General features: G+C 36.8%; 1 protein-coding gene across 2 annotated transcripts in view; it reads left to right on the forward strand.

Moving 5' to 3' along the window:
* Positions 1-27,670, forward strand: part of MRPS28 (mitochondrial ribosomal protein S28) — a 109,804-nt gene that overhangs the window by 2,916 nt on the left and 79,218 nt on the right. For both annotated transcript variants that reach the window (XM_028108696.2, XM_028108705.2), the window contains exon 2: positions 20,142-20,323. In XM_028108696.2, coding sequence (XP_027964497.1) covers positions 20,142-20,323 — 182 coding nt within the window. The remainder of the gene's footprint in view (positions 1-20,141; positions 20,324-27,670) is intronic.

The raw sequence follows: 27,670 nt of genomic DNA on the forward strand, positions 1-27,670 counted from the left end.
TTAACTTAGTACATTTTAGCTTTGTGTGGCCTCAGCCATTTCTCCTCCAACCTCCTGCCTTCTGAGAATAGTTTCACAGAGAGAGATGCTTCCAGGATTGCATAGTTCTTTGAATGAAATCCACTGCTTTCCTAAATAATTAATAATAATTAAACTTTAATTTAAAAAAACATGCACATGCCATTCTGTTTAATCCTAATTTAAGGTCATTTGTGATCATTAGTATGTTAGCTTGTGGTTTCAGAGTAACGTGTGCATACTTCAGAATAAAGCTTTTCCTGGCTTTTTTCCCCGCTAGAATATAAATTTCAGAGGATAGAGACCTTGTTTGTCTTGTTCTGTTATATCCCCAGCACCTAGCACAGTGCTTGATGTAATAAATGGGCACTAATAAATGTTTGCCAAATGGGTGAATGAATGAATAGTACACATAGTGCGTATTTGAACTTCATTATCCTGGGCTTTGTTTGTTTTCCTTCTAAATTTTTATTTAAATTCTAGTTAGCATGTTGCTTTCAGGAGTAGAATTTAGTGATTCATCACTTATAACAAGTGCCCTCTTTAATACCCATCACCCATTTAACCCATTCCCCACTCACCTCCCTCTATCAACCCTCAGTTCTCTATTGTCAAGAGTCTGTTAGGATTTGCCTTCCCCTCTCTCTTTTTTTCTTCCCTTCCCACATGTTCATCTGTTTGTTGCCTAAATTCCACATATGAGTGAAATCATATGGTATTTGTTTTTCTCTGACTGACTTCGCTTAGCGTAATACACTCTAGCTCCATTCATGTCCTTGCAAATGGCAAGATTTCATTGTTTTTGAATGCTGAGTAATATTCCATTGTATACATATACCACATCTTCTTTATCCATTCACCAGTCTGTGGATTTGGGCTCTTTCAGTGGCTTGGTTATAATTGATAATGCTGCTACAAACATGTACCCCTTCCAGTCTGTATTTTTGTATCCTTTGGGTAGACCTAGTAGTGCAATTGCTAGATCATAGGGTAGTTCTATTTTTAAGTTTTTGAGGAACCTCCATTCTGTTTTCCAGAGTGGCTGCACCAGTTTGCATCCCCACTAACAGTGTAAGAGGGTTCCTTTTTCTCCACATCCTCACCAACATTTGTTGTTTCCTGTGTTATTAATTTTGCCTGTGTTGTCTTTGAGTTGAGATCTGTGTGTTACTGCTCAAAAACAGTTGTATAGCTAAGAATAGTACAGGTTCAGGCATATCAGTTAGGTGTGCTTATCCAGAATAATAATTGAGCAAAAACAATTTTAAGGGTAATGAAACTGAAAATACCACATTAGTTTTAATTTTAGTGCTATTGGAAGTTTTTAGTGCTTTTCTGACATATTTATGATGAAGAATATGAGCAGTTGTGAGGTGTTAAAAGAGATTCAACTTTGTGAAGAAACCTCCACTTTTTGAAGTTTCTGGATCTAATTAATTGGAGAGTATCCTTAGTTTGCAAGATGAATCAAGTTCACTGTTGTATGGTCAAAATTTTTGAAAAAGTATAAAAAAAAATTTGCTTACTTTAAAAAGGAAATTCAAATAGCATTGAAGATTATAATGGGAAATGTAAAAGCCCCCCTTTCCTTTTCCTCGCTTTCCAGGCTGGAGAATGTGTATGTTTGATTTGGTTTTGGTTTTGGTTTTGTTTTGTTTTGTTTTGTTTGGAGTTGTTACACAAAAGAAACTTTATTTGCCTCAAATAAAGAGATCATAGGGAATAACTTGAGAGTGTATTTTTTGTTGGTGGTAGTGGTGATGGTTATTTTTTGTTTTTTGAGAGAGAAAGAGAGAGAAAACAGGGGAGGGGTAAAGGGAGAGGGAGAGAGAATTTAAGCAGGCTTTGCCCATTGCGGAGCCCAACATGGGGCAAGATCTCATGACCCAGAGATTATGACCTGAGCCAAAATCAAGAGTTGGACACTTAACTGACTGAGCCACCCAGGTGCCCCTAAAGATTTGATTTATTTTGTTATGATTTTTAAAGATTTTATTTATTTATTTGAGACAGAGAGAGAATGAGCAGAGGGAGGGACAGAGGAAGAGGGAGAAGCAGACTCCCTGCTGAGCAAGGAGCCCAATGCGGGACTCGATCCCAGGACCCTGAGATCATGACCTGAGCCAAAGTCAGACACTTAACCGAATGAGCCACCCAGGCACCCTGAAAGATTTTATTTTTAAGTAATCTCTACACCCAAACACAAATTGGTTGGTACTGTTTTGAATTATATTATTACTGTTCAAGTGTGTAAGCTCTGGATTCAGATAGTCTCAGTTTGAATCCTGGTTCTGTCATTTACTAGCTGTGTTTTCTTGGGAAATTACTTAATATCTGTATATCTTTGTTTCCTTTTTTGTAAAAATTCTTTGTCATGAAGTTATTATGAGATTAAATGAATTTATTATTTAAACACTTAGCACAAGTCCCTGATGCTTAATAAGCACTCAGTATAGTTTAGTTGCTGCTGCTGAAAATTGGTGTTTTCAGGTAAGTATAACTTTGAATATTTTTCCTCATTGCCTATGTATAATGCGTGTATACCTCATTGAAAAAAAATTGCTTGGTATTCCATGGTATGGGTGTAGCATAATTTATTTAACCAGGCCTTCATTAATGAACTTTAGGTTGTTTTCTGTTTTGTTCTTTTTTTTTTTTTTTTTAATACAGACAGTGCTACAGTGATCATTTACATATTTTTTGCATACTTATGGGATATATGCTGGGTCAAAGTGTACAGTTTGAGTTTTGATAGAGAAAACCTGTTTGTACCACACTCCCACTTGGAGTGCATGAGGTGTTTACTCACCTCTATCCATGTGGGATATTATTTTCCCCCCATGTGGGGTATTTCTTGATATTGAGCCCTCAAAACAAAATAGAGAAATTGGGAACTAGGGTTGTTATTCCGAAATTGGGACCTGGGGTTTTTATTCCTCACCGCTGATATCAACTTGTGCTTTTTATCAAAATAACTGCATGTTCACATTTTTTGACTTCATAATAAGTAAATGCTATCAATTTGAACCATAAAATAGACTTATCCTAACAAAATACTACAGTTATGTCATATATATTGGGGTTCTATGTAATTTTCATTTATATATGGTTTCTGCTCAAAAATTTTTCTGTGTGAAAATAAATATTTTGCTATTGCCCAAACAAATCCTTGTTTCTTTGTCTTTGCTTTTCCCCCTGGAATTAGCTTCTCTGCCTCCAAATTCCATTATAAAAATCACCTCTTCCATTGGTGTTTATCATCTCATCAACCAGACGAAACTCCTTTTGAAAGTCATGGAGCTTTGTTTTATATTCCCTTTATGGTACCCACACAACTCTTAAATTATACTGAAGTCATTTAAGAACTTGTTCTAGCCTGTTTTTTAGATTGTAGTTCCTGGAGATCAGGGGTCATTTTTTATTCACCCTTTACGTAAGTTAGGAGTTGAATATATATGTGTTGATTTATATTGGAATTAAACTTATACAGTTATAGTATCTTGGGTGGCTTATTATTAGATTTAACAATATGTATGTATGGTCAACAATATAGGTTGAAGTTTTACCCATTGATTTCATTCTTATCCTTAGAGTGCCAACTTTGTTATGTGTATGGGCACCTCAGAAGTAAGTGATACTCAGTAAGAGCTACGGAAGTTATCCTCAAAAGGAACCTTCCCCTGCAGACAGGAATTTTACCAAGGGCAGTTCATCATGAAATACTTATCCTAAGATTTCACTGAAGCTACTAGCTAAAGGGATCTCAAATTTAAATGACCTGAAATGCCATTGTTCGGTATGGGGGTTTGTAGGTGCCATACTCATCCCATGCTCACTTACCCATTTCGTTTTTCTTTGGTTTATTACCTTTAATACTGGTTTGTGCAGCTATCTCTTCAATTAGTTTTTTATTTGTTTGGTTTTTGAGGGTAGGGACCAATTCCTTTCATTTTAGTAGCCAACATAACATTCTTATGTATAGAGGACCAGGTAAATGTTTGCTAAGTATATTTTTTTAACTTAGATACTTTTTCCTCTTTTTTTTTTTAAAGAAGTACTTTAAAACCTCTGATGCTCTTACGTCTCTTAGACAATAGAGATTTGTAGAATCTGTTAAGCCAATCGGAAGCTCTGCAATAGCAGATGACCTATTTTATAGCCACAAGGTGGCAATAGTTGAGCAAATAATTGTTTTTCTGCTTTGTGACTAATACTGTTTCTTAACGGTAGAGGGTAGCATATGACTTGCAGCTCATTGAAAATTGGTTTGTAAGAGTTTTCGAGACCACACAGTAGAACATTTTATTCTTTTAAGGTAAAGAATAACATTTTACTATTTTAGTTTATGTAGAATACTGATGTTTATAGTTTTATTTTAGCAATATATTACGTTTCATGCAGATTTTTAAAAATGTTATTTTTCACTTTTTCATGAGTATTTCTTATTGATATTTTTTATTTCAAGATGCTGGATATAAATCAGATATTTTGTCCTTTCAGAATACTGGAAAAATCCAAAATATAACTTATTTAAAGGATTTGTCTTAATATCAAGGAAAAAATTCTTATTTTTAGTGTAAGTTTTAAGCCTAGTATATTCATATAGTAGCAATGTTCTGTATTTTATTTAAACTTATGTTTTCTCACTGTTTTATATTGACAACTTTAAGAATTATACCAATGTTTTAAAAATGAATTTTGTAAAGGAATGTTGAAAAATATTTATGGTTTTAGCTGTGGTGCCAGCTGGTTTTTACATTATGAAATTCTAGGTGAGTTATCCCTGAGTTAGTAAGAAAAATCTTTTGAAATGTTTAGTTCACAGTGGAGTCTAACATTTTCAAAGCATATTTAGAGAAAATTACCAGTTAATATAAAAACAATAGAGGAGTGAATTGAGGTAGGTATAAATCTCTAGGGAAAAGTCAACACCTGTAATATAATTAATACTATACATTTCCTAAAAGAAAAGATAAATATATTTTGAATATATCCTATATATAGTTTGTTTCATGGGTGGTCATATGATCTGATCATACCCTATGAGAGTCTTTTATGACTTCCCAAGTCAGCATTAACTTTGTATATCTTTATTAACTCTCACTTTTGCTCAGAAATCTCTATTCTTTTAAGGTGTTTGGGTTTTATTTTTCTTTTAAAGATTATATTAAAATTTGCTCTTTTAATTATATAATAATTTTTAAAAATGTTTTAAAGCATTTTTTTAAGACTTTTTTCTCCTTGGGCGCCTGGGTGGCTCAGTCCTTATTAAGCTTCTGCCTTTGGCTCAGGTCATGATCTCAGGGTCCTGGGATCGAGTCCCACATCGGGCTCCCTGCTCGGCAGGAAGCCTTCTTCTCCCTCTCCTACTCCCCCTGCTTGTGTTCCCTCTCTCGCTGTGTCTCTCTCTGTCAAACAAATAAAATCTTTAAAAAAAAAAAAAGACTTTTTTCCTCCTTTTTTTTTTTTTTTTTTTTTAAAGTAGCTCCACAGCCAGTGTAGAGCCCAATGTGGGGCTTGAACTCAGGACCCCGAGATTGAGACCTGAGCTGGGATCGAGAGTCGGACACTTAACCGACTGGGCCACCCAGTGCCCCAAAGAGTTTTTTTATTTTAAGTAATTTCTACACCCAACATGGGGCTGGAACTCACACCCCCAAGATCAAGTGTCACATGCTCTACCAACTGAGCCAGCCAGGCGCCCCTTTATTAATAATAATTTTTATAACATGATTATGTTCCCTTAAGTTTGTTTTTATCTGTTGGCATTAAATAATAAAAGAAATAAACTATCACAGTTGAGTGGAGCCTGGTTTGTAGGGATTTGGGAATAAAATTTAATAGTTGATTCATTTTGGGTTTTGCCTTGCTTTTTGTTTTTTTATTTTTTTAAGATTTTATTTATTTATTTGAGAGAGAGAGACAGAGATAGTGAAAGAGAGCACAAGCAGAGAGGAGAGGGAGAAGCAGGCTCCCTGCTGAGCAGGGAGCCCAACGCAGGGCTCCGTCCCAGGACCCGGGACCATGACCCAAGCCAAAGGCAGATGCCCAGCCAACTGAGCCACCCAGGTGCCCCTTGCCTTGCTTTTTAAAGCACTCTGCTCTTGGCCACCGGCGGCTGAGTGGTGGACTTCCATTCTTGGAGTCAGCAGTTCAGCAGCTCCTCTCTGGCCAGTTACCCAAATTGAGATGGTTGGGTTCTACCAAAAGAGATATGTGTACACAAGCTCACAGAGTATTTATCCCAGAGAGATGAAAACTCATGTTCATATAAAAACCTGTACATAAATGTCTATAGCAGCTTTATTTGTAATAGCCAAAAACTGGAAGCAGCCCAGATGTTCTTCAGCTATTGAATGATTAAAGCAAACTGTGGTACATCCATACCATGGAATATTACTTAGAAGTAAAAAGAAACAAACGATTGATACACATAACAACTTAAATGACTCTCAGGGGTGTTATGCTGAGTGAAAAAAGCCAGTTCCAAAGGATTATATAGTCTAAGTCTGTTTATGGCATTCTTGAAATGACAAAATTATTGAGATGGAGAAGAGATCAGTGGTTGCTAAGAGTTAGAGATAGGGGTGGTGGTTAGAAGAAAGATGGGGAGGTACAAAAGGGCAACACGAGGGATCCTTGCAGTGACGGAACTGTCCTGTTAACGTGACCATGGTGGTGAATACATGAGTCTTCACATATGATAAAATTATGTAGAACTAAATACACATACAAGTAATTGCATATAAAACTGGTAAAATTTGAATACTGTTGGTGGATTGCATCAGTTGTCAGTTTCTTGGTTGTGGTATCTTACCTGGTCTTAGATGTTAGCCTTGAGAGAACTGGGTAAAGGATGGAAGGGATCTCTGTGTATTATTTCTTTTAATTACATGGGAATTTACAATGATCTCAAATAGAAAGTTTATTTATTTTTAAAAAAGGATTATTTCACTAGTCTGTCAGGCCCAGCACTGGTAAGACCAGTGAATTCCATAAAGATGAGCCCATTATCACACATCATTTCCTGTAAAATGATTTCTTTGGTTAGAAGTGTGGAATACCATGACAATGAATAAGAGATTCTCTTAGTTTATGGTGGTTTTGAAAGAAGTTTTGTGGGTAGAAAGGCAAATCCATATTTAGAGTAAGTGTTTATTCTGGTGATACTGTATCACTTTCCTTTCTATATAGAATGGCCCAGTGTAACCTGCTAGCAGGTAGCCATATGATCATTTCAGGGAATGATACTATATTGGAAGCTTTTTTTTGGTCTCTGCTGTTGGCAGATTGGTCATTTAGCAGTGGCTGTGGCTAGATCAACGTGGGTGAGTAGAAGTCAATGTTTCTGAATCCATGCATAACCTCCATTCCGCAGAAATTCAGGGACCTGCCACCTTGGTGAAATTTTTTATTGGCTAACAGTCTGGGACATGCTGAGATACCCCTCCTACCACTAAGACAGCACATCCCTGCTGCTGTGGCAGCTTTGTTCTTGAACCCAGTTGTGGGGGACAGGAATAGCCGGCGAAAGAGGTTGACGTCCACAGGACTGGTTATCATCCTCTGATTATTAAGATTCCTTCTGCTAGAGAAATCATTTACATGTGACTGACTTATTTTCTCACTCTGCCTATTCAGAGAGGTCTATCCACATATCCCTTTCCCAGACCTTGTCTTGTCATCTGTTTCTCAATCATATGCCTTCAAATCCCTGACCATCCAGCAAAATCATTCGTCACTTTGCACAAATTAATATAGACCTGTACCTTAGGCTGTCTTTCCTTCCAGGCAAAGAGATCACATGCAGTACTCAAAGTTCTGCCCATCGGGAGGCTATTCTTTTACCACTGTCCTTCAGGACCACTCTAGCTCTGCATTATGATTCACCGAGAGAGGTTTGTTGAAGTCTCCATTCTACATTTTTTTCTGCTACAGATACTTGAAATACTACCACATCTGCCAGGTCATAAAGCCCAAGTGGTAGAGTAGCTTGCCTGGTAGTCTGGACCTGTTGCAGAGCTTTGTCTTATTCTGGGCCCTCCTCAAAACAGGCAGCTTTTTGGGTTACTTAAAGAGTTGGAGAAGAATGTCCAAATAAGGTATTTTATTGCCTCCAAAATTCAAAGAGACCCAGTAAGTACTATGCATTGTTCTTAGTGGAAAAAATGCGCATCTCGACATGTCCCAGACCACTGGCCTCCTAGGAATTTCACCAAGGCCCAGCATTTTTGTGAGATTTATTTCCCACCCTCTGGAATACATGTGTCTAGGGTAGTTGCAACTTTCTGCTTCTGGGGCCAATAAGTATGTGTAATAGACCAACATGATATCCTGTGGAATGAAATGGCAAAGTCCTTGTCGACCAGTTTATGACACACAACTGGTAAATTGGTATAACTCTGAGGTATATAGTCTTTACTAGCAGATCTAGAAAAAGAAAGCATTTGTCATATCAGTTAGCACATACCAGGTGCTGGGGGGTATTTGATTTGCTCCAGCCATGAAACCGCATCTGGAACAACAGCTGCAGTGGGACTTACCACCTGATTAAGTTTGTGATAAAAAAATTGTCATTATCTAGGATCCATTTGTTTTCTTTAGGGCCACATAGGCAAGTTAAGTGGGGATGTGGTAGAAATCACCACCCTGCATCTTCCAGGTCCTTGGCACTAATCGTTGCAGTGCCTCCAGGAATGTAGTATTGCCTTCAATTTACTTGTTCTGTAGGCAGGGGAAGTTCTAGTATTTTCCACTTCTCCTTTCCTACCTTAATAGCCCTCACTCCACAGATTAAGGAACTAAGGTGGGCATTCTGCCAGTTGCTAAGTAAATCTATTCCCATTATGCATTCTAGAACTGGAGAGATAACCACAGTGAGTTCAAGGGGTGGGCCTGAGCTAAAACTCCCATTAATCATGTGACCCCCACCATAAGCCTCTATTCTGACTAGAAGCAAATTGAGTCTGAAGAGTTATGTCAGTTCATGTAATCCTTGAAAAGTATCATTATTTCTCCTTCCCCAGTGGACACCCTGGTAAATAGTCATCACTCTCTTTAGGAAAGCTAGTAGGAAGATTGGCAATATAAATTTTTAGCTATGTGTTGTGAATTGTATAAGACTGATGAATCACAGACCTGTACCCGTGAAACAAATAATACATTATATGTTAATAAAAAATTAAAAAATAATTTTTAGCCATGTAGCATGATCCTTCCTCAATGTGACATGATCTTCTCTTCATTCGGAGGACTCAGTGTCTGGGAATTTGTTCAGGTTTGGGAATTTGCTGAGTGGCCCTGACAGTCAATTGTGATGATGTAGGCCAGACTTCTGTTCATTAGAACTATAGAGTTTTCCCATCTATTTCATTTCTGGGACACCTTAATCAATCAGCCAACACCAAAGAGCTCTTCAAGTCAGACTGTTTTGATTACTGTTTAGGCACTCTCGAATTATGATAACCATGCCCATCATATTATTGGCTGTTAAGTCCTGACCTGACTCCTGGAATACCATGATCTCATTATCGCCACTGAATTCAGAGAGCTGTTACTGGAAGCAGTTGCCACCAATCAGTCCTAGTGCGGAGAATAGTCACCACACAGCAATTCAGAAAAGCTGATGCTCCCCTCACCCCTTAGCTTCGGTGAACTGAGTATCTTATAGATCCTGCTAGGGACCACAGTAAGGGCTAGGTGAAAAGGTCATAAATGATAAATCCACTTCAACATTCTATTATTTTCTCCAAGCATTTGGATACCTTCCTCTGTGGTATACTAAGGAAGTTCTGGTATCTCAACTTCATATAGTGTAGTCTTTTTTTGGGTTCAGGTTTGATTTAGCCAACCAAGCAAACTATTAAAATGCCTAGCCTCTGAGGCTAACTTACTGTATCTGAATCTCTGCTGAATAAGCCCATACTAGTAAATTTGGTCCAAGGCAATACTAATACTGTCTTCCCTTCATTCTGACTCAGTACGCTTAGGATCCATTCCCCTACAGATCCTTAGTTTATATTGATATAAATTAACAAAATCATGCAGTTCTTTTGGTATGTACTGTACCTCTTCATGGACTATGCTTTGTATCTCACCCCTTGGGGTCTGCTGAGAGTTGAATTTGGTGATAGATCTAGTGCTATCCAATAGAATTTTCTGTAATGATGGAAATCTCCTATACTGTCTGGGCTGTTTGCATATGCCTTTTGAGCATTTGAAATGTGGCTAGTGCAATTTAGGAACTGAATTTTAAATTTTATTTAATTTTAATTAAATTTGAATAGCTACATGTGTTTAGTGAATACCATATCGAACAGTGCAGGTCTACAAGCAATGAGAAGTGGGAGAGATGGGTGCTTAGGAGGACCAATGAGCCCTTGCAACTACCTCAGGGTAGACCATTGCAGGTAATTCAGGAAAGGGAAGACTAACCTCCTCAGATTGGTATGGAAGGGCTTCTTCTACCAGCAAAGGATACTTGGCAGAGTTTAGGGGCTTAGGGTCTGCAGGTTCTTCAGCATCTGCCCATATTCCCATTCTGATTTTCAGGATTCACCACCACCTTCCTAATCAATGCCCCAATTTTAAAACTAGAGAGTCTGTGAAATTGGGAACTCAGTTTGCTTTGTCATTCAGCCATTGGCAGAATTAGACTTTGTGGGTTTTTTTTTTTTTTAAATCTCAGGCCTGAGGCTAAAGGAGATAAAGATTTCTTTTAGGACAGTTATAGATGCTTTCAGATCCCTTATGTTAACCTTTAGCTGGGAATTTAAAGCCCTGAAGTTATCATTTTCCAGTTCACTTAACAGCAAACTTTATACTTTTGTATTTTACCCTAATTGATATGAGGCAGAAGTTACTTCCCATGACAAAGCCTTGCCTTCTATAGGCACTTGGTTATAGGTGTCTACAGATATTAATATAAGAAACTGCTTTGCCAGTGTACACCATGGACGAACAGTGTCCCTTATTGTGGAAATGGGATCACTAATGCCTTTAGATTGAATCAAGAGAACCAACCCCAGATAGCTCAGAATTAATTTAGACAACTACAGTTGTATTCCTGTGGAACCATTTTGGTAGTCTCATCTCCTTGAGTTCACAGCCTTACCGTAGGGACTTTTTGAGTGCCTATTTATGAGCCAGTTCCTGTCCTGGGCAGTTCTTCTGGACGTTATTTATTTGTTGTCCCTGTGTTTTTGTTGCGCAGAGTTAGAATAAAAAGTGAAAGTAGATAGCAGTGCATTTTATAGCAGATCCCTGAAAACATGTTTTGACTACTGAGTTTGTTAAACATTAGAACTTGTGGAACAGAAAGGGATGGTGCCATGGATAATGAAGATTGATTTCAGAAGGTTCTTTTTAGAATAGTCAGGAAATACATCCATCCTATTTATTTGTCTTCCAGGAACTAAGATAATATACTTATGTAAACTTTTTTTAGTAGTAAACAAGACAGATATCTCCTTTTCCATCTTGAAGTATAGCAAAGAAGACAAACATTTAACTCTGATTTTAAATGTGATGACTGTTACTAAAGAAATTGCATAATACTAGAACTAGAAGATGTAATGCTAAGTGAAATAAGTCAGAGAAAGACAAATACCATATGATTTCACTCATATGGAGTTTAAGAAACAAAACAAATGAACAAAGAAAAAAAGAGACAAAAAACCCCCAAACAAACCCAGACTCTTAAATACAGAGAACAAACTGGTGGTTGCCAAAAGGGAAGTGGGTGGGGGTGGGGGAAATAGATATGTGGTATTAAGAGTGCACTTACCGTGATGAACACTGAGTAATGTATAGAACTGTCGAATCATTACATGGTGCACCTGAAACTAATATAGCACTGTATGTTAATTATACTTCAATTAAAAGAAAGAAACTGTATAATACTGTGTTATATAGGATCTTAGAAGATGGCATTTAATTCAGTTTTAGAAGTATCCCATATCCCAGAATGGTTGGAAGTACAGTTCCATGTGTATACTTGCATGCCTTATCTTTTGGTCAGACAACCTCTGTCTTACTAGAAACCTTTAAGTCATCCTTTGGTCCCAGGTTGTTTCTGTTTCTCCACTTCCCTCCCAGCATCTGTGAGGGTGTGGCTCAAGCTCATCTCAGAGAGAGGGACAGACAGACACTAACTGATTATCCAGCCTCCTCTTGTAATTCTGTTTCTCCCTATCTAGCATAATTATTCTCCTGCTACTATGATATACCTCTATTATAGAGATTTCTAAACTTTTTTTTCCTTATCATGCCCCTTCACTAAGAAATTGTTGAGCATATATGTTCCAATATTTACTAGGAAGTTGTCTTCCATTTATAATGTTTATTTATAAAATCCTTTTCACATTTTAGAATATTTAAGAATTCCTATTACTAAAATTTGTAGGTATCCAATCCAATTTTTTTCTTTTACAAATATGACAAATTTAAGACTTAAATGACTTACTCAAGATTTTTTAGCTATTTAATTGCAGAGTTGGTCATAGAACTGAGGTTTCCTGAGTATTTCTGTTTTTCTGCCATATGTTTCCTTCCTTTAAGTCTTAAAATAATGTTTCTATCTACTTTCCATCTTCTGAAGCAACTTGCATTTAAGAATCACTGTTTAAGTTGAAAATAGAGCTACCATACGATCCAGCAATTGCACTACTGGGTATTTACCACAAAGATACAAATGTAGGGATCCGAAGGGGTACGTGCACCCCAGTGTTTATAGCAGCAATGTCCACAATAGCCAAACTGTGGAAAGAGCCAAGATGTCCATCGACAGATGAATGGATAAAGAAGATGTGGTATATATGCACAATGGAATATTATGCAGCCATAGAAAGGAATGAGATCTTGCCATTTGCAACGACGTGGATGGAACTGGACGGTGTTATGCTGAGTGAAATAAGTCAGTCAGAGAAAGACATGTATCATATGACCTCACTGATATGAGGAATTCTTAATCTCAGGAAACAAACTGAGTGTTGCTGGAGTGGTGGGGGGTGGGAGGGATGGGGTGGCTGGGTGATAGACATTGGGGAGGGTATGTGCTATGGTGAGCGCTGTGAATTGTGCAAGACTGTTGAGTCGCAGATCTGTACTTCTGTGACAAATAATGCAACATATGTTAAGAAAAAAGAAAAAGAAGACAATAGCAGGAGGGGAAGAATGAGGGGGAGTAAGTCAGAGGGGGAGATGAACCGTGAGAGACGATGGACTGAGAAACAAACTGAGGGTTCTAGAGGGGAGGGGGCTGGGGGGATGAGTTAGCCCTGTGATGGGTATTAAAGAGGGCACGTTCTGCATGGAGCACTGGGTGTTATGCACAAACAATGACTCATGGAACACTACATCAAAAACTAATGATGTAATATATGGTGATTAACATAACAATAAAAAATTAAAATTAAAATGTAAAAAAAAAGAATCACTGTTTAGCCATATTATGTAGTTTTGAATAGCAGGTATGGTACTCACATGTAAAGTGAGGCAGTTGGACTAGTAGTTGATATTTCATGTTTCTTTTGGCACTAATAGCCTCTAATTCCAAGCTATATATTAAATGTCCTCATATGCATGAAAGTTATATATATTTAATATACATTGAAACTTTAAAGTAATACATAGACTTTGTTCTAGATTTTCTGTAATAAGTAATATAAAGAAAAATTAGTCCTATATAGAAATTACTGCAGTTAGCATCTGATATATTTATTTTGAAGAACTTGTATCTTTATATAATATCACTATAAACGTGTAAATTTATGTTAGTATGTATATAAATTGTGCAATTATTTCTTTTTTTTTAAGATTTATTTATTTATTTTGGCAGGGGAGGAAGGGCGCAGAAGGTCAGAGGGAGAGGGAGAGAATCTCAGGCAGACTCCCCACTGAGTAAGGAGCTGACACAGGGCTTGGGTCTCATGACCCTGAGATCATGACCTGACTGAAATCAAGAGTTGGACACTTAACCGACTGAGCCACTCAGGCACCCCTTTGCACGATTATTTTTAACTACCTACCAGAGAGCCAGTATTCCCTGAAATGTTATAGGTATCATAACCTATTACTCTCTTACTTTTACTGCACTCCTCTTACACCTCATTCATGGCTGCCCTTCTGCCTTACTTTCTGTAGCCAATTGGAGATCAAGTCTTTGCTGTACTATTTGGTAAATAGCTCTTTAAAAAAAAAAAGACTTTATTTGAGAGAGAGAGCATGAGAGAGGGGAGGGTTAAAGGGAAAAGCAGACTCCCTGCTGAGGAGGGAGCCTAATGCTGGCCTCGATCCTGGGACTCCAGGATCATGACCTGAGCCAACGGCCGTCACTTAATCACCTGAGCCACCCAGGCGCCCCAGTAAATAGCTCTTTATTCCTTCTGCTATATTTCTATGGCAACTGCTTCAGCATAAGCCCTTTATCATCTATGTCCTAGCTAATTGGAGGAGCCTCTCAACAGTTCTCTTTTCATTTTTTCCACTCTCTCTGGTCCATCTTGCATAGTGCTGTCAAAGTTTTGTTTTGTTTTTTTTTAAAAACAAGGAGCAAGTACTGTTACCCCATTAATGACACACCTCTTTTGAGTCTGATGCCATTTAGCCTATGGTACAAGACTCTTTATACCTTTGTGAGGGTAGCAGTTATTTACAGCAACTTTTTGGATTCTAATCTCTGTTGTCATGTTGGTTTAACTCTTTATTTCCCTACCATTTCACATATTTTTATATCAAGGTTCGACTAGAGCCTGGTACATGACAAGCACTCAATACTGAACACATTTGATAAATGAATAAATTAAAGTGATACTGTTCGCTATATATGTAATCCCTTCACCTTCCCGCATTCTACCTGGACAGTCCTGTTCAACTTTTAGGCCTCAAAGGGAAAAAATGGTACAGTAGAATAACAGGAATACTTAGGAAATCTGAGCCCTGTGACTAATTCTTAAAGGAAGCAGTCAACTCTAAGGTACCTGCTTTAGCTATGATAACTCTGTGAATGAGCTTTATAGAAACATTTTCAGTAACCAGGGTTGGACACTAAGCTCCAGCGGGTGACAGGGAGCCCACCGTCTCTGCTGTCTGCATCAGCATAAGAGGAGCTAAGAATGTTGTTGTCAAAGTGGGTTGAGGGAGTTGCTACAGTTATTGTTTTTAGAAGACACTGACAAGTAAATGATGAATTCAGAAATGGTTCTAGATTATGATTTTTGAAGGAGAGCTTTGTCTGATTACTTGACAAAGCTTCCAAACAGAATAGTAAGTGTACAGTTTAAAAGCAAATTCAGGTGTTAATCAGGGGTCTTATGCTTGTGGTAAAATTATTTCACTCACTGAAAATACATTGACTTCCATTGTAAAATGTAACAAAGTGTAGGCAAAAATAATGGAACAAAAAAACAATAGCATTCTATTACTATTTGAATTTAAAATCTCTTTTAAAATATAATTATTCATACCATGAATAGCCAAAGCAATCTTCAAAAAAAAGAACAAACCTGGAGACACCATAATCTCTGATTTCAAACTATATTACAAAGCTGTAGTAATCAAAACAGTATGTTATTGGCATAAAAACAGGCACATAGACCAATGGAACAGAATAGAAAGCTAGAAATAAATCCACACATACATATTCAGTTAATTTATGATAAGGAGCCAAGGATACACAAGGGGAAAGGATAGTCTCTTTAAGAAATGGTGATGGGAAAACTGTATAGCCACATACAAAAGAATGAAACTCGACCACTGTCTTTCAGCATACACAAAAAAGTAATTCAAAATGGATTAAAGACTTGAACATAAGACCTAAACCCATAAATCTCCTGGAAGAAAACATAGGTAGTAGGGACCTTGACATAGGTCTTGGTGATGATTTTTTTAATTTGACATCAAAAGCAAAAACAGCAAAAGCAAAAATAAACAAGGGAGACTACATCAAACTGAAAAGTTTCTTATAGCAAAGGAAGGAAACCATCAGCAAAATGAAAGGCATCCTACTGAATGGGAGAAAATATTTAAAAAGTCATATCTGATAAGAGGCTAATATTCAAAATATATAAAGAACTCATATAACTCAATAGCAAAAAAACCCAAAGATGGACAGCAATTCTAAATAGACATTTTTCTAAAGAAGACATATGGATGAGCCACAAGTATATAAAAGATGCTCAACATCATCAATTATAAGGGAAATACAGAGCAAAACCACAGTGAGATATCGCCTTACCTGTTAAAATAGCTATTATCAAAAAGACAAGAAATAACAAGTATTGGTGAGGATGTAGAGAAAAGGGAACCCGGTACATTGTTTGTGGAAATGTAAATTGCTACAGCCACTGTGGAAAACAGTACAGAGGTTTCGAAAAAAAATTAAGAATAGAACTACCATATGACTCAGCAATTCATTTCTGGTATTTATCTGAAGAAAATAAAAACATTAACTCAAAAAGATATATGCACCCCCATGTTCATAGCATGAACATTGTAATAGCCAAGCTATGGGAACAACCTAGATTTCCATTGATGGATGAATAAAGAAACTGTGATGTGTATATATACATACATATACATACATACATATATATATATATATATATATATATAAAACGGAGTATTGTTCAGTCATGAAAAAGAAGGAAATCTTGCCATTTGCAACAACATTGATGGACCTTGAGGGTATTATGCTAAGTGAAATAAGTCAGACAGAGGAGGACAAATACATGTAATCTCACTTATATGTGGAATCTGAACAAACAAAAAACAAAAACAAAGCTCGTAAGAAAAAAAGCTCACAGATACAGAGAACAGATTAGGGGTTGCCAGAGGTAGGATGGGGGTTGGGGGAGTGTATGTGGTCAGAAGCTACAAATTTACAAAGTAGATCAAGGGAATGCAGCATGGTGACTATAGTTAATAATATTGTGTTGTATATTTTAAAGTTGCTGAGAGACCAGATCTTTTTTTTTTTTTTAAAGATTTTTATTTATTTATTTAACAGACAGAGCATAAGTAGGCAGAGCGGCAGACAGAGGGAGAGGGAGAAGCAGGCTCTCCGCCGAGCAGGGCCAGATCTTAAAAGTTCTCATCACAAGAAAAAAAATTTTTTGTAAGTATATATGGTGATGGATGTTAACCAGGCTTATTGTGGTGATCATTTCACAGTGTATACAAATATCAAATCATTATGTTGTATACCTGAAATTGTTATAATATCATATTATAAGTTGATTGTACTTCAATATAAAAATAATTTCATAATTTTATGAAACTTACAAATATTTTACAACAGATTTACTAAAAAGTCTTAAGAGATCTTATTAAATAATTAGTTGCTAACAATTATTTCCTAAAACTTTGGAGGAAATACCTTTTACTGTCGTACTAATCTTAGCTAAACATCTCTTCACAGTTATAAAGGAGATTATGTTATTTTAGGAACAGGCCCTAGTGATGGCTAAGTTATTTTCAATAAATGTTTAACTATTATATTTACTACTGGATCTTCCTGTCATCTAAGGCTGTTTTAATTAGACCATGGCTTCAACTGAAAGTCTTCCAAATGTGGTGGGGGGAGAAGAGGAGGAGGAGAAGGAAGGAGAGAGAGGTAGGAGGAACTGTCAACCATAGGGGTGGGGTAATGGGAAAGCAGGTCCTAGGAAGAGGCGGGAAGGACCTTCTTTGACTGCAAGCAGGATGAGACCCAGAAGCTGATACTCTGCTTTGCCTTTGAGCGGTGCTCTTTTCAGCTGCTCTGGGGGCAGCTGTTATGAATGGAGTGTCACAGTAGCTGCTCTTGGCACCGCTGGGTTGGTCTGACTCTTTGCGCTACCTCTAGAGGGCAACTCGTATAGCCTGTGTCTGCATAAAGTGTGTTTCATCCTTGGCTCTCTACAAGAATGAACTATTTTTTCGAGGTGCTTGTTTAGGGACCTTTAATATTATACCCTGTGGAGTTATAAAACTAGTAGTATGGCTCAAAGCATAATATTCCTGGCTACCTTTTCAGCTCTATTTGGCATCTAGATCTACTGACTTGTTTTTGGTTTAAATGGACACTTAGGTGCTCAGGATTCCTTCCCAGTGTGTTTCAACTCACTGAAACAAATGCATCGCCATGCCCTCCTTCCTGCATCTAAGGGACTTGGCATCAGCCAAATGTTTTGACTTTCTTTACCTTGAGGCAAAGGTCATAAGCCTTTGGTCTTTGGGCCAAAGTGTATTTTACCAGACTGATAAAATAAAAGGCTTTTTTTTTTTTTAATAAACATGGAAAAATTGGGGATTTTATGTTAATACATGGATTTCTGGCTTTTCTTGGAGAATCAAAAGATGTGGCAACACTGGACTCGATTTGCAGCTGCAGCTGGAGCTGAGTAGTGGCTGTACCTTTTAGACTAGCACATATTCTTCTGCTCACCAATTCCCCACCCAGCCTGAGTTTGTAATCTGAGTTTATTCGGCATTTATTCGGCATATTATTACTCGGCATCTGAGTTTGTAATCCTTGAAGTACTGCATGTATTAAAAATGAGTCATAAATATGGTTTTATAGTTTGTAAAGTAAGCATACTATCAGACTCTTAATAATTCTCCCTGAAATAACAGATGTAAAACTTATTCCAAATACAGGATGTAGGTAGATTAAATTGTTAGTATTCTCCTGTAATTAGCTCTCACAAACAGAAACTTAGTACTTCCCTTAGTTTGACCCAAAGAATGCACATACCACACCAGACAAATTAAAGATGAGTAGAAGGTGCAAGTCTATACTCATGGATTTCTGAAAAAGTGTGTGTTTGGAAAAAAATTTGTAAGTTAAAAAAGAAAAGAAGTAAGGAGCCTGCATTTTATATTAAGTCATACCTCAAGTAAATTCAGTATGTAAAAAGACTCCTAGAAAATGAGCAGCACAAAACAAGAAAAAGAAGAAAATTATGACAAAACTGTTTAAAAATATTATATAACAAGAACTCATGTTCACCCTGGTAATTGAAGGATCCTTAATCACTTTTATTTTAATCTGTATTTAAATTAAAAAAAACCCTCTTATTGGGCTATTTTTTATTAAAGTATAATTAACATATAGTATTATATTAGTTCGGATATGTGATATGATTCAGCAATTCTATACATTAATGCTCATATGGTAAGTGTACTCTTAATCCCCTTTATCAATTTCACTCATTCCCCCTGCCCCCCACTTTTCCCTCTGGCAACCACCAGTTTGTTCTCTTTATTAGAGTCTATTTGTTCATTTGTCTCTTTTTTTATTTGTTCATTTGTTTTATTTCTTAGATTTCACATATGAGTGAAATCACTAAATTCCACATTTGCGTGAAGTCATCTAATAATTGTCTTTCTCCATCTGACTTATTTCATTTAGCATTATATGCTCTAGGTTCCAGCCATGTTGTTGCAAATGACAAGATCTCATTCTTTTTTGTGGCTGAATAATATTCCATTGTGTATTTATACCACATCTTCTTTATCCATTCATCTGTCACTGGACACTTGGGTTGCTTTCACACTTTGGCTCTTGTAAATAATGCTAGAGTAAACTTAGGGGTGCATGTATCTTTGCAAATTAGTTTTCATTTTCTTTGGTCAAATACCCAATAGTGGGATTACTGAATCATATGGTAATTCTATTTTTCATTTTTTGAGGAACCTCCATACTATTTAGTCACTCCCACTAAACTTGAATTTGAAGGCTTTCCCCCCCGCCCCCAGATGATCAGTATTAGGAATAAAGTTAATCACTTTCTTGGATGCCCTACTCACATGCTCAGACTCTGATCTCCCTCTGTCCCCATGGTAGGAGGTTTTGTCTAAGGATGCTCCTTACTTTGCTCACATTCCAGATTCTACTCTGAGCCACCACATCAGCATCACTAAGCACTGTTCTTAGTTTCCTCTTCAAGAAGGAAAGGGAGGAAGAGGAGGTTGAAGAGTATAATTTTTTAAAGCAAAATTCCATTTAAATTTTTTTCATATTGCCACAAAATATAAATATACAGCACATTCACTTTTAAAAATTTCCCCTGTAAAGTTTTATTGTATCTATCATATACCTTTATCTTGAATAATATACATATAAATCTCTCCTCTTTTTTTAGGGCTCTCCAAAAAATGTGGAATCCTTTGCATCTATGCTGAGACATTCTCCTCTTACACAGATGGGACCTGCCAAGGATAAACTCGTCATTGGACAAATCTTTCATATTGTGGAGAATGATCTTTATATAGATTTTGGTGGCAAGTTTCATTGTGTATGTAGAAGACCAGAAGTGGATGGAGAGTAAGTAGAATCATTTCCACATGTTTTAAGAGTGTTGATAAAAGTTGAGATACCTCAAAAGTACTATTGAACTTTAATTGGTGATTTGCTAAAAGACAAAATATGTTTTATTTCTCTTCATTATGCTAGTTAGGGAAGTTAGGTGGGATTCATGTCATGTCATTTTAGTCACATTAGGCTAGATTCATATCTTCTCAAAGCAGTGAGAGCGCTTTTGGGGAAGATTTTGATGTTCATCCTGGTAATAAACTATTCCCCAACATAAAATTAAAACCAGCTTTATAGTAGTGCATGCTGCTCAGGGCATTTTACATATAACCTTTTTTGCCTCTTTCTCTGTTCCACAGTCTTCTGCTTTTCAGAGAAGCCTCCCTTTCTACTTCTTCACGCTCCTGTCTTCTCCTGCTACCAAATTCCGACGCTTTATCATTTTCTTTTCTTATTTTGTATCTACTCTAGGGATTATAATTTTTTCTATTATAGAACAGAATTCATTCTGTTTATAGCTATAAATGAAGCTCTTTGTGACTATAAGTACGCACGGGGAAACCATTAAGGTGGGGGAGCTAGGAGTAGAATATCAAGAGTGAAAGGAGATTTGGAACTAAGATTCTGGGATTGGAAAACAATAGTAAGCAGTATAGAAATGATTTTTCCCCATCAGTTTTTAATGTGCCCATTTTAAAAATTTCAGTATTTCTGGTACCAGGACGTATCTTAGAGTTGATGTTATGTCGATTTAATTGGCCATGTTTTTTATTCTTAACAGTACCTAAAGTAATGGTGAATCTAGTACTCAGTGGCATCTTAGGATGAATTACGGTGATTAAGAAGTTTGTGATGTTTAAGAATGAGTCATATTGTAGAAATGAATAGCGAAAGAATCTGCTCTAGATCTAAGAGAGCAGTTATGAAAATGGGTTGCCTCTGTGCTGAGAGTTCTGGATATCTAAAGGTCCAGTTGATAACTGGACTCAAATGATTGGGAGACATAAACTCATTCTTCCTGAATCTGAATTGGACCCGACAAACTTAATACAAATTTCCTCAGATCAGTGGCATGTGAATATTTAATAACTAGTTCTCCAATAAAAAAGGCCCTGATTTGCCAATTTCTGTGGTCTAAAATACTCCCACCGTGGCCAATCTTAAGTCACCAGTGTAATGTCCCTGAATGCAGAGTTGGGAATATGTGTACACAGTCAGCTCCCTCAAGGTGGTGCAGTCTGGCTCCAGCACACCTCTACCTTGGATAATCACAAGCTAAACAGTGTCTTGCAAGGTAAGTGTCACGAACCAGGTCATACCTGGGGAAGAAAACGGGCTGCTTATGCTACCTGGCATTGAGAGGTAATGGCTCAAGATAGCCTGTCTTGATATATCGAATAACATACACGCTTAGTCAAAAATAGTAAGAACTCAAGAAATTTCTAAGTACAATAAGTCTGTCAATGCAGATATTAACACTGTCTATTGTGTAATGGGTCATTGAAGGGATTAAATCAGATACTGTATGTAAAGTTAAAGATTAGTGACTGGCATATAATAAACATGCTACTATTATTACTATTCTTGAAATCCTAGTGATTGGGATTTTTGTGAACTAATGATGATAGAAATCCTATCATCATAGAATTCCTCAAGAATTCCTATTGAGGAGGGTTTATGCAGGAGGCAAGTATGAAGATTTGTGGTCCTAGTTATCCTTCAAGAGAGGCATCCTAAGCTCTTGGATACTGTCAGTAGTGGCTGTGGCAGAACATTTTTCATTAATAGAAAAATATATAATTTTCTATATTTAAAAATGAAGTACTGTTTTATTTTATGCAAAGAAATCTTCTCATCTCTTCCTTGCAATGGATAAGCTTTTCATCATGCTCCCATGGGTGCTACCCAGGTGCAATGGCCGTCTTTATTTTTACAAGCTGACCTAACTTGCAGCCAGAACATCAGGTATTAACTTTACAAAAAATACATTTTACAGATAATTCTGCTCAATTATGAATGTTTCACCTGCTCAGTCAGATTTATTACAAGTTGCAAATGTAGTATACACGTTTCCTTACGTTTGTGGAAGGAATTTTATGATATTTATTTCATGGGTATTTATTTCTTTGTGGATATTCTTTTATGTATACTGTTCTTTTTTCCCATTTCATTACAATTTTAAAACATTAGTTTTGTCATTATGTTATATTTTTGAGCATAATATTACAGAATGCCTTAGAGACTAGAATGTCTGATTTGATTCTCAGGCCATACTTACTGCGTCACAGAATTTTAAGTACCAGTATTCGTGACTAGATATTTTCGTGACTAGATACTTCTCTAGTAAGTGCCGTAATACGGTTTGAATTTATTTTATGTACAGTATAGCTTTAAATGGTTAAATACTTGAATTTGTTGCAACGTTTATTGTCTTAATTTTTCATTGACAACTAATACCATAGAAGCACATGTTCTGTTACAGAAGTTACTATGTGCTTGAAGCCCTCACCTCCACATGCATTCCTGCCAGCAAAGCGATCTATTTAACAACTGTTTGTTTGGGGTCAGACGGATGGCTCATAATAATTTTGCAAGTAAATTGTCTAGCCTGTGGAGCAGTCACTGTATTAGAGTCTTTTTTTATGTACTTAGCAGAGTTAAATGCTTACATCTCTTTGTTCTGTAGTTACCTGCAACAGTTAACCTTTCCACTGCTGCTTCCCTCTAACTGCCTAGGATCCAATCACTCTCACCAGAGACTCCCACTTCACCTTCCAAATCACTCAGAATCAGTATATTCATGACTGAGGATCATGAAGAGGGGGCAGTCTTATGGTGCAGGAGTTGATTTGTTTGTTTGTTCATCCATTCATTGATTCATTCTGTAAATATTTACTGGACCTCTCAGTTTGGCAGGCACTGTTGTAGGGGCTGGTAAACTAGTCAGACTAGCTCTCTCTGCTCTCATGAAGCTGAGGCAACAACTTCTACTGGAGGGAAGGAGAATATATGGTAAAAAAGTACACAAAACAGTTTAAAAAATTGGTAATTACATGGGTAAAAAGGGATACTGTGGTGACAAAATGGCGGGTAGAAGATAATAGTAGTTAGGAAAGGGCTTTGACTTCTACTTGTATTGTTGAAAGTCTGAAATACCCTCAGAGTGCTTTTCTTTTTCTTTTTAATAATAAACGAGTCAAGGCTTAAGTTCTATTCATCTCTGGTCCTACAAGACTGGTTATGTTATTTCTAATGTGCTGAGGGGAGTAGTTCACTTTAGCCAAGAATTGAACTGAATAGTTTGGTGACTTTCAATCCCTTCTCTATGTGTATACATACCCTAATGGCTATGTAGGTAACAATTATAGCTCTATATCTGCATACATTGTTTTCTGGAGAGAAACTTTCTGTCTGAGCAAATCCTTTGTTGTCCAGTTTTTAATTCATCATGGAAAGGTTTATACTTTTCACAGAGCATTTATTAAATTTCTTGATTTCTATATGTAGAAATGCATAGGTTATTTCCCAAACCCTTCCCTAGGTCTCTTATAGCTACCTGTCACTTATGCTTTGAAAGTATTGAGGCGCCTGGGTGGGTCAGTTGGTTAAGTGTCTGACTTTTGATTTCGGCTCAGGTCATGATCTCAGGGTTGTGAGATTGAGCTCTGCATCGGGCTCCACACTGTGCATGGAGCCTGCTTTAGATTCTCTCTCCCTCTCCTTCTGCCCCTCCCCCTTCTCACTCCTGCCAAAATAAAAAAGGAAAGGATTATAGAAAAGTGTCAGATCAGCATAATTAGTGTTTCAGTTACTTTGCTTTTCTACCTGTATCCAGGACAAATGGTGGGTGGGAAATACTTTTATTTAGATCTTACCTGTTACCTTTCTAGGTGACAGAAAGATGATAATACTGAATGAGAAAGTAATGAGATCCAGCTAGGTCTCTGCTCATCCCCTTTTCATACTTACAAATTTGGATTATATGACTAGATAGAACAGCTTTTTGGGCTGGACACATTGCTCTCTACCTCTTTGATGTCAGGCTGCCTCTGAGTAGATTTTAGGAGGGTAACTGAATAATGGCAGAACTTCTTGCTTTGATACATTTACTTAAGAGACTACAAATAAGATGTAGATATTTACATAATTTGTTCGTCATTCATCAACCTGACCTGCTTTTTAAATCCCTTTTGAGAACCATTTTTTTTCTCTTCAGTTTTACTGTTGTGTCATTGAATCTCTTCTACTTTAGGACAGTTTAATTAAATGCAAAGAAAAATGACTCAAATTTAATAAAATACCCAGGTTAGCAAAATATTTTAATTTTTTCATTATTTTTAAGATTTTTTTATTAAGTTTTTAATTTTAATTCCAGTATAGTTAACATACAGTGTTATATTAGTTTTAGGTGTACAATATAGTGATTCAGTGATTCTCTGCAGTCCTCAGTGCTCATCACGGTAAGTGTAATCTTTAATCCCCATCACCTGTTTCACCCATCCCCCCACCTCCCCTCTGGTAACCATCCGTTTGTTCTCTATGGTGAAGAGTCTGTTTCTTGGTTTGTCTCTTCTCTCTCTTTTTTTCCTTTTGCTCGTTTGTTTCTTAAATTCCACGTGGGTCAAATCACGGTATTTGTCTTTCTCTGAGTGACTTATTTCACTTAACATTATACTCTCTAGCTCTATCCATGTTGTTGCAAATTGCAAGATTTCATTCTTTTTTATGGCTGAATAATACTCCACTGTATATGTATATACCACATCTTTATCCATTCATCTATCTTGGACTACTTCCATAATTTGGCTGTTGCAATACTGCAGTAAACATAGCGCTGCATATATCCCTTTGAATTAGTGTTTTTTGTGTTTGGGGGTAAATACCCAGTAGTGCAATTACTAGATCGTAGGGTAGTTTTATTTTGAACTTTTTGAGGAACCTCCATACTATCTTCCACAATGGCTGTACCAGTTTGCATTCCCTCCAACAGTGCACGAGGGTTCCTTTTTCTCCACATCCTCGCCAACACTTGTTGTTTCTTTCATTATTGCTTTTAATATAGTTGGTGGTATTTCAAACTTAGAGCAGCTGATAAGAATCAGAAATTATTTTGGTTAACTGAATATTCTAATTAGCTAAGTAATATCCTTTTAATAAGTTCTATAACTTTTTTGTTTATTTGTTTTTGATTATAGCTTGCTCTATGCCCAACATGGGGCCTGAACTCATGACCTTCAGATCAAGAGTCACATGCTCTACTGACTGAGCCAGCCAGGCATCCCTGATTATAGTTTAAAGGAACACTTTTCATCCTTTGTTCCAAGAAGCTCTAGAGTTCTGCAGAAAGGCTTCAGAGACTGTTCTGGGGGTAGCTGGGAAGTTAGAAGTTACTTTCAGAGTGGCTCTACCCTCATTATTTTATATAATATAATTCTGGGAACATTTTGTTTAAAGAGTCGGGGGGCACCTGGGTGGCTCAGTCAGTAAATGTCTGACTCTTGATTTTGGCTCAGGTCATGATCTCAGAGTCCTGAGATCTAGCCCCACCTCGGGCGCCATGCTCAGTCTGCTGGAGATTCTCTCTCTCCTTCCTCTCCCCCAGTCCACTCACACACTCGCGTGCTCCCTCTCTCAAAAAATAAATAAATCTTTAAAAATAAAGTGGGGGGGGGGAATGGTCGTATTTCTACCCCCAAAAAATAAAACGTTTGAAAAACACTTTTAAAGGAAAATTAATTCTAGAAAGACATTATATTAATAGTAACATTCAGAGTATAAGCTATGGTATTTAAGCATGAATAGTAGTATTGTGATCTACTTAGACTGAGTTGCAAAATAGAAATAAGTAAATTCAGAGATTTTGGAGGTGTGGGTGGGGCCTAATTCTAACAATACCAACCTTAAAAGTTTTAACCATTATATTGTTTTTCTTTCATGTCAGATTGTGACTTGAAATCAGAAATCAGATTATGACAAATTAGAATGAATGACTCAGGCATTGACTTCTTTGGCAATTATCATTGAATTAACTGACTTGATAAATTAATCAACATTCTGTTCTCTAAAACCCACTGACTGATACCAACATTAACTGGAAAATTAGAAATTGGTGGTCTTCTACTATATCTGGTACTTTTGCTTCTTCCAGTTCAGCTATATCTTTAGTTAAAGCTAGTTAGTTGTGTTTGTTCCAAAGTCTATTTATATTATTGGTAAGTAATTTTTTGATTATTGTATAAATGCATAAAATATGAGTATGGAGAGTGCTTTTGTTCTTAAGAAAGTTAATTTTAATATTTTGGAAAGACCTTCATAAAGAAGAGATTTTTGTTGTTGTTGTTAAAGAAACTACTATTGAATTAGTTTGGGCAAGTAAACCATAAAGATGGGGAGGGGTAATCATAAAAATCTGGAAGGAATTGCTTTCCAAATACCTTTCCGTTCCTGTTTGGCTTTAAAGTAAAGTGACTGATTCTGGTAATCCCAGACATTGTAGTAAGTGTATTGCTTATATAAAGAAATCAGTGCAGAGCTCCAGTGAGTGGACCTCTCCTCAGCGAGAAGGCCTGGACCTCTATCAGAGTATTTGCATTAATTGCTAAACTAATGTCTTCACAGTGTATATGTATGCTTTTTTAATGGGTTCTCACTTTAACCTACTTTTCCATGAGCCAACCTACAAGTCAGAGGCCTTCTACTGTGACTTAAAAATATAAAGCACTTTCCTATCATGTGAAACCTGCCTGCCCTTTCTTTAGACATTTTTCCTTCTGTTATTAACACAGCACATAATTTCACAAAATTTGTCCTAGTGTGAATTAAGATTGTTCCCTTTCCATATTCCCATCTGATAAACATAATAGCTAGTTTTTTGAAAACCTACATTGGCACTCTATACGTATTGTCTGATGACCACTCTGGAAAACAGTATGGAGTTTCCTCAGGAAGTTAAAAATAGAGTTACCCTATGACCCAGCAATTGTGCTAGGTATTTACCCCAAAGATACAAATGTGATCCAGTGCCCTTTAATGTTCATAGCAGCCGTGTCCACAGTAGCTGGATAAAGAAGATGTGGTATACACACACACACACGCACACACACACACACACACACACACACACACACACACACACTAGAATATTACACGGCCATCAAAAAGGATGAAATCTTACCATTTACATTGACATGGATGGAACTGGAGGGTATTATGCTGAGAGAATTAAGTCAATCAGAGAAAGACAATTATCATATGGTTTCACTCATATGTGGAAAATAATAGCGTAGAGGATCATAGGGGAAAGAAGGGAAAACAGAATAGGAAGAAATCAGAGAGGGAGACAAACCATGAGAGACTCTG

Source organism: Eumetopias jubatus, unplaced genomic scaffold (assembly GCF_037043125.1).
Source record: "Eumetopias jubatus isolate StellerSeaLion01/CBP00866 unplaced genomic scaffold, mEumJub1_p1.0 scaffold_4, whole genome shotgun sequence".
Taxonomy (NCBI): Eukaryota; Metazoa; Chordata; class Mammalia; order Carnivora; family Otariidae; genus Eumetopias; species Eumetopias jubatus.